General features: G+C 48.0%; 4 protein-coding genes across 4 annotated transcripts; 2 read left to right on the top strand and 2 right to left on the bottom strand.

Moving 5' to 3' along the window:
- Nucleotides 1-1,441, bottom strand: V1518DRAFT_424163 (uncharacterized protein). Its single transcript, XM_066905854.1, has 2 exons — nucleotides 550-1,441; nucleotides 1-491 (listed from the first exon to the last, which is right to left on the bottom strand). Exons 1-2 carry the CDS (start codon nucleotides 1,183-1,185, stop codon nucleotides 180-182), a joined length of 948 nt encoding a protein of 315 aa, XP_066756773.1. The 5' UTR covers nucleotides 1,186-1,441; the 3' UTR covers nucleotides 1-179.
- Nucleotides 1,442-1,514: 73 nt separating this feature from the next.
- Nucleotides 1,515-2,371, top strand: V1518DRAFT_424162 (uncharacterized protein). The gene has a single exon (XM_066905853.1). It carries the CDS (start codon nucleotides 1,762-1,764, stop codon nucleotides 2,218-2,220), a length of 459 nt encoding a protein of 152 aa, XP_066756772.1. The 5' UTR covers nucleotides 1,515-1,761; the 3' UTR covers nucleotides 2,221-2,371.
- A 171-nt stretch (nucleotides 2,372-2,542) lies between these two features.
- V1518DRAFT_430139 (general substrate transporter) lies at nucleotides 2,543-4,235 on the bottom strand (the record flags this gene model as incomplete). The annotated part of the gene is made up of 2 exons (XM_066906166.1): nucleotides 2,543-3,653; nucleotides 3,715-4,235. The coding sequence occupies 2 exons, from the start codon at nucleotides 4,233-4,235 to the stop codon at nucleotides 2,543-2,545; spliced, it is 1,632 nt and encodes a 543-aa protein (XP_066756771.1).
- A 501-nt stretch (nucleotides 4,236-4,736) lies between these two features.
- Nucleotides 4,737-7,080, top strand: V1518DRAFT_435982 (Dak1 domain-containing protein). The gene is made up of 2 exons (XM_066906273.1): nucleotides 4,737-5,682; nucleotides 5,739-7,080. Exons 1-2 carry the CDS (start codon nucleotides 5,205-5,207, stop codon nucleotides 7,025-7,027), a joined length of 1,767 nt encoding a protein of 588 aa, XP_066756770.1. The 5' UTR covers nucleotides 4,737-5,204; the 3' UTR covers nucleotides 7,028-7,080.
- Nucleotides 7,081-7,760: the final 680 nt, after the last annotated feature.

Genomic DNA, 7,760 nt, shown 5'->3' with positions numbered 1-7,760 from the left:
ACTTAAGAACTTTTCTGCAAGGCATTTTTAGCATCATAGCGCCAATGAACATCTGTGGTTATCGGGAGTCCCTTCGGCTGCGGCTTCCACCACGGCTCTATTGGATAATTCTAGGAAACTTTACGATAAACATGCCCGCTCGATAGTCGCTTGACTATTAACAAGCATCCTGTCAAATTTTACCAAATAGTGTGTCCGCCGCTGACCATGATATCACTGCCGGTGCAGAATGTGCTTGCATCAGAAGCTAGCCATGCAGCTACGCCTCGCAACTCATGAACTGCGCCGATTCGACCAAGGGGATTTAGCGATGCCCAGAAGGCTTCCATTTCAGGCTGAGCGTCCAACACAACGGCTGTCAATTTCGTGCGGATGTGACCGGGTGAGATAGAATTGACTCGAATGCCAAACTGTCCCAGCTCAGCTGCCATGGAACGAGTCATTTGGAGTACGGCGGACTTGGAGACGTTATATGGCAACCAGCGCATTTCCTAAATATAGGTCAGTGCAGATCCTTGGTGAATAAGTAGGGCTTGTGAAAATACTTACGCGATTCACCACGGTACCAGACATTGATCCAATGAGGATAATCGATCCTTGAATTTCCTTCTCCTTCATGATTTGCGCAGCAGCCTGTGCTGAATAGAAAACACCGCCGCAGTTGACGTTCATTACCTTCTTGAAGACGACATCTGGATACTCCTCGCAATCTTGCTCATGTCCGAGAATGCCAGCGGCAGCGACCAACACATCCAAGCGTCCATCGTTCTCGTTGGCAATTCCCTTAATTGTTGCGCTGATAACTTGCTGATCTGTCACGTCTGATGGGCGATATGTTAGGCTTGATCCGAGGCGAGCCACGTACTTTACTGCAATGCCAAAATCTTCTGATGGAGTCTCGGGTAGGTCAATTGCGTAGACTTTAGCCCCTAGCTCTGCAAGGACAATGCAAAATTCAAGACCGAGACCTCCATTACCGCCAGTGACAACAGCGACCTTGCCCTTGAGAGAGAATTCGCCAAAAATTTCGGGTTTCACCTCCACGGTGGGATCGAGAACAGCTTTTTGAGCTGCGTTCAAGCCAACATCTTTAACCGGTACAGGGACGAGCTTGACTGGAAGACGAACGCCAGTAGTGGACACTTTGGTGCCATTAGTTGTTTCGCCGTTTTTGTGAACACTCATACTGATCAGATTATATTGCGGGTAACGAAGAAAGAATGGTTAAGTCTGGGGAAGAGGAGGTACAGACTAACTATAGCTGCCGGTGCAGTGAGCCGCTATATAGTACGAATTTAGCCGTCTTTGCCGCCCTCACAGTCAGTGGATCCCATTTGTGACGCTCTTAGATGCATTCGAAGATGCTCACGCAATAGGCTAACTTGATATTCCCGGTCGGAGCCCATAACGCAGTATAACGAGCGGAATTTCCTCTTTCAGGTCAGGCGGGGAAGCGAGGTACAGTAATGAATCACCGCGTGGAGTGCGGCGCGAGACCGCCGCAGGAACTTTCATATTTGGCAGTTCCGAAATAACACGCCGACTTTCTCCAATGAGAAGTCTCCACACATGTTGGGTTCTACCTACTACAGATATCAAAATATGGCGGATATACGCTATCGGGGTGTCCTCCGAGGAGATGTAGCATTTAAATTATAGCTTTCTGCTTACACCGCTAGGTGTCTCCACTGAATCGCTTTCGACGCCGAAATACCATACCTGCATTCAGTTTCGATTCGAATTGACTAAGAAATAATAGCAATGGCCTATAGAATCGTGGTTGGATCTGACGATGCTGGAGATGCATACCGCATGGCTCTCAAGGCTGACCTGAAGACCAATCCAGTGGTAGCTACCGTGATCGACGTTTCAGAGGAAGGCAAGGGATATGGAGAGGTCGCCATTGCAGCTTCAGAGCTCATAGCAGCAGGCAAAGCTGACCGTGGGATTTTAATATGCGGTACGGGCTTGGGTGTTGCCATTGCCGCGAACAAGGTGCACGGTATTCGCGCGGCGACTGCGCACGATTCATTCAGCGTCGAACGTTCTATCTTGAGCAACAATTGCCAAGTGCTATGTATGGGACAGCGAGTCATCGGAATTGAGCTCATGAGAAGACTAGCGAAAGAATGGATGACTTACACATTTGATTCGTCCTCGCCTTCTGCTCAGAAGGTCGCTCAGATTTCAAATTATGAGGATAGTGTATACATGTCATAACACAAAGAGCATTTCAACTTTTCCAAATCAAAGCAGATGATTATGTTGACGGTGGAGGTCACCTAAAAGCCGTGTAATGCAGTTATTTTTGCACAATTTCTTGACTTTTTCCAACAACTTGTTGCACAGAATCTACATATATTCAAAAGCCCTCACCACAATAGACAAAAACAGGCTGCCATTGGTTACTGACGTTCAAATGGATAGTACAGTACGTAAATTTACACATGTAGTCTCAAATTTACTACCAAAAATGGTCTCCAAGAATGCTCAGTATTGAATCAATGAAATTATCATATGCGGGGCAAATACTAGCAAGAACTTATTCGATCATATGAACTGATACAGATTTGCCATCACTTATGTCAGTTATGTTGGCTACTTCTTGTTGCGCTGTGCGCATCCTGAATTCTTGTGCTTCGAAATCATGGTGTCCGTCAACCATCTCGAGAACATCAACATGATTCTTTGGTAGCTTGTGTGCGATTTCAACAACGTCCCATGGCGTGCTGGACTGGCTCTTTGCAAATATCGCGTCTATCTCTTCCAAGGAACGTCCCGCTGTCTCCGGGTAAAAGAAGAACACAACCGGGACCATGACGGCATTGAGGACTGCGAATATCAAATATGTATAGGCGCCGATATTACTGAATGCAATTGGAGTGATCATGACGACCATGAAATTGAAAATCCAGTTTCCCGCTGTAGACAGTCCATTAGCTGGAGCTCGTACATGAAGAGAGACAATCTCGGCAGGGTAGAGCCAAGTCATTCCGAGCCAGCCGATGGCGAAGAAAGAATTGAAAACGAACAAAAAGGCAGCGGCCGCTATTCCCGCTTTTGAATTCCCGCGATCAGCAGCGTAGGCCGTACCGGTGAGAATAGCCATTGTAATCGATTGCCCGACAGCTCCAAACAGCATGAGTTTTCGACGTCCTATTCTCTCGATAACAAGTAAAGCAACCCAAGAAATCATAAAGTATTGAGTTCCATTGCAGGCCGCCAGGATCTTGCTATTCAATGCCGACAATCCAATCGAACTTTCGTAAATGGTACCCGCGTAATAGGTAATCAAATTGATTCCGGTCAGTTGCTGCATAGCTTGACTCCAAAACGCCAGCATAGTTCGATGAAAGTGTTTCTTCTCGTCAAAAGTAAATATATCTCGAAGTGATCCATGCGAATCTTCCATCCGCAGAGTCTCTTCAATCTCTCGGACTTGTTCCCCAATAAGTGGATCATCAGCTGGGATATCAGCGAGAGCCGAAAATACGTCTTTAGCCTCTGCTATATGTCCGTTTCGGACAAGCCAACGCGGAGATTCAGGAAGACTCATGACAATAGCCACCAGACCTAATGCGAATAAGGCCTGGAATGCGACAGGAAACCGCCAACTTGCTTGGCCGGGAACAAAGAAGAAGGCAAAATCGATCCTATGCGCACATTAATTAGCAACTGACATAGTGATTCTAGAGTAATCAGTATTATACTTACCAGTAGGACACCATAATTCCTCCGGTGATGAGCGCACCTTGAACCATCACTAACTTTCCTCTTGCCTCTGCTTTTGCGCACTCCGACTGCCACATAGGGACCGTAGCAGTGATAAAACCATTTCCAAACCCGGTGCAGATTCGTCCAACAATAAATTGAGCGAGGGAAAATGAAGATGCTTGAATAGCGGTACCGATAATCATTATGCAGGCTCCGGCAAATATCGTTTTGCGTCTTCCAAATAAGTCTCCGGTCCACATCGTGGTAATGGCACCGAGCATACAGCCAATTTCGTATAGACCGACTGCCGTCCCTTGAATTGTAGAATTCCGAGACCGCTGGCTTGACGGAACACGGTCGGTGGTGTCCATGTCTGGGAACGTGTCCACGAACGAATCCAAAGTAAGAAGCGAGCCCATGACACCTTGGTCATATCCAAACAGCAAAAATCCGAGGCCAGCGATGCCAGCGATCGTCTTGTTGAGCGCAGGGCCTCGAAGCCCAAGATACTTTTTGACCATGACGGATAGTGTAACGGTGTTGAAGGATGAAAGCCAAGGAGGATCCGGACATATATATAATCTGGTGGCACCCCACGGGGCCCCGCAATCGACACGACGAACAAAGTTCAATAGGATGCGCTCGGACCGCATTTTGCGACCGAACACTGCGAGGCTGCAGCTTGTTCACTAAAGATCCGCATCCCGATGCAGCTGTGACGGGATTGCCTAATCAGGAAGTTCCGGCATAACATGGGTCTTCAGTGACCCTGCGGAGTTTCGAATATGTGCAACAAAAGAGGCCAAACAGGCGACGAAGAGACACGCATTCATGATATCTTGCACTCAGCCGGTATGCATGGCATCACTCCACCATAGTTGTAGCTGGTGTAGCAAATCGCTGCTGCAACAAAGCAGAAGAGGCGAAGCGGGGTGGCAAACGACCTGTTTCAGGGGCCACGCTTGGAAACTTTAAATGAGACAACTACGCGCCCAATCAGATTAGTTTGCGAAATTCGATGTTGCAATGTTCAGCCTTGTTCGGGTGCTGTGAGACGACTCTATGTACGTTACGGCGTTACGTTCAAGTCGGAACTACAATGCTAGGATATCAAATATATTTTTGACGATTTTTTGGACTACCTCGCCTTGTCTATTCATCACGCTGCTCGGTAGATCAAGAGTTGGCATTTTTGCATTGCCGTCGATGCGAGAGATCGACTCATACGTTTACCCCGCGAGAGCTAACCGCTAATTGCAGACCAAATTAACTTCAGCCGTAGATCCAGTGCGGGGTGAAGGTGGTGTGGAGCTGGGCGGGGTAACAGACAGCTCATTCGTTGCATTCATTAGTCGGAATTGCCTATATGGGCAGTTGCGGACTTATTGTTGCAATGAGAGCTATGCTATGTTCACTCATAAAACTCCTAAAATCGTGTGACCTTACATATTTTGAACGATTACTGACTCCTACGCCTGGCAATAGTTGCCATGTCTACCAAACACTTTTGCGCGGACGCGTCTTCGTTGGTGGTTCAACATCTCTCCGCGCTGGTCGCTGCCAACCCAGGGTTACGTCTCATTGATGACGATCGTGTGGTTTATGATCCCTCTCATCTTCGTTCTCAAATCTCGATTATCTCGGGAGGAGGTTCAGGCCACGAACCGGCGTGGTCGGGCCTGGTAGGAGAGGGCCTCCTTGCATGTGCAGTCAATGGTCCGATTTTCGGCTCGCCATCTGCAAAGCAGGTTCTCACGGGTATCGAGTCAGTTCCAAGCGACAAAGGAACGATAATTGTGATTACCAACTATACTGGTGACAGATTGCATTTTGGACTCGCACTCGAAAAGGCTCGTGTTCTCTTTCCGGATCGGCAATTTGCAATTCTCGCTGTAACTGATGACGTTGCCCTCGGCAGAAGTCGCACCGGAGCTGTTGGTCGCCGTGGTCTCGCGGGAAATATCATCAGTATGTGCACCTTGGAGTCACTCGCAACTTCTGTTCTATTACTAAGTTGATACTAGTTCTGAAATGTCTCGGCGCAGCAGCTGCAGCGGAGGAGTCGTTCAGCAGAGTCGTCTCTCTTGGCGAAGCAGTCAACAAAAACACAGTGACTATTGGCTCAGCGCTCGATCACTGCCATGTTCCTGGGCGTCAGAATCATGAGTCTCTGCTGGACACCTGTATCCTTGGGATGGGCATTCACAATGAACCCGGCCTCAAGAATCTGTCTCCCATTCCGCCAATCCAGACACTATTGAGCGAAATGCTCAAGTATCTGATAGATTCTAACGATGAGGAACGGGCTTACGTGCAGTTCGATAAGAATGATGATGTTGTTCTCCTTGTTAACAACTTCGGGGGACTATCCGTTCTCGAAACCGGAGCGATTACCTACCACACCATCGAACTTTTGCGTGACGAATGGGATATAAAACCGTCCAGAATATATTCTGGATCGTTTGAAACATCTCTCAATGGGCCGGGATTCTCAGTGACTTTGACGAATGTTACGAAGACAGCCGTTGACTCGGGCATAGAAGTCAGTGATTTGCTCGGGTATTTGGACGCTCCTACCACTGCTCCTGCATTTCCTCGTCGATATCAGTCCACATCTGCCGAAGATTGTTATACTAAGAGGGCCAAGAGCCAAAATGGCACACATGCGCGACCAGACTTCACTGCGCCGGCACAGTTATTGGAGAGAATGATTCGCACTGCTTGCACGCGAGCAATCGAAGCGGAACCACTGCTTACCAAATGGGACATGGTCATGGGCGATGGAGATTGCGGCGACGGCGTTAAACTAGTTTCTCAGGCTATCTTGTCTCTGCTGGATGGAGACGCATTGCATGGCTCTAGCTCTGTCTTGAATGCGCTTGATGTTGTGTCGACCGCAGTCGACGGTATGGGCGGCACCCTTGGCGCTATATTTGGCATTCTGCTCACTGCCTTCATTGCGGCTATTGATCATCGTGCTACTGAGCCGCCCCAAGTGATGACAGCAGAAATCTGGGGACAATGCGCACATGACGCGTTGGAAGCGCTGAAACTGCACACCGCTGCCCGCGAAGGCGACAGGACCGTGATGGACGTGCTGATTCCGTTCTGTGAGACACTGCATACGGAAAAAACTTTGCTTGCAGCTGTATTGGCGGCGGAGAAGGCTGCCAATGGAACGTGGGATATGAAGCCGAAGTTTGGCAGAGCAACATATGTCACGATAGGCGAAGATGCGGGTAGAATTCCGCCAGATCCAGGAGCATGGGCAGCATATGTAATGGCACAAGGGCTGCTCGAAGGCTCAAAGTAAGAATGTAATTACATTAGCATGCTCATAATTGATTAAAATTGTAATCATCTAACACAAATAATTTTATAATTACAGTATGTCCGGTGGGCTGATTGAAGGCATGAGAGGGCCACAGAGTAGCCCCATTCCGCTCGCACGAACCGCTTTCCATTGCAAACTTCATACAAGATCTGCCGCAAATTCAAATTAAATCTATTATCAAGTGTCGTATTTTGCGCAATTCGCTTCTGCTATCTATATTACCAGTAACCAGTATCTTTCAGCAGCCAAAGCGAAATCGCGCTGGTTGAAAGACTGTTGTCATGCACATGCGCGCAGCTTCCATCCGTGTTTCGTCACTGGCGAACTGAGAATATCAAAAACCTAGGTTGCTGGATCACCTTACTTAACTCAACTACTGGTCCGGTCTGCATCTGGAAAGCATGTGAGCGTGACTGGCGTTAATGTTTCTCCTATTGCGACTTCTGTTTCCAATAGAACCTCTGCAAAATCTCTGTAGTTCCGTCACTTCCTTGTATCGACCTCCGTTGAATTCATTCTTGAATTTTGCAGATTGCACCTACACGGAAACAACAGCGATATAATCTGATCGTTGCCGATCCGACATACATCTTGCCAGAGAACTAAATTCCTCTCTTCGCATGACACTCTGCCTTCGTCAGTGTCTGGAGTCCCATGTCCTTATCATTACAGCTGCATTTCAAGTCACGGCTGGCTGTGCTGTGTGCGAAAA

Source organism: Limtongia smithiae (genome assembly GCF_038497785.1).
Source record: "Limtongia smithiae strain NRRL Y-17922 unplaced genomic scaffold V1518scaffold_26, whole genome shotgun sequence".
NCBI classification, from domain to species: Eukaryota; Fungi; Ascomycota; class Lipomycetes; order Lipomycetales; family Lipomycetaceae; genus Limtongia; species Limtongia smithiae.
This window is presented reverse-complemented; position numbering and strand designations above follow the sequence as displayed.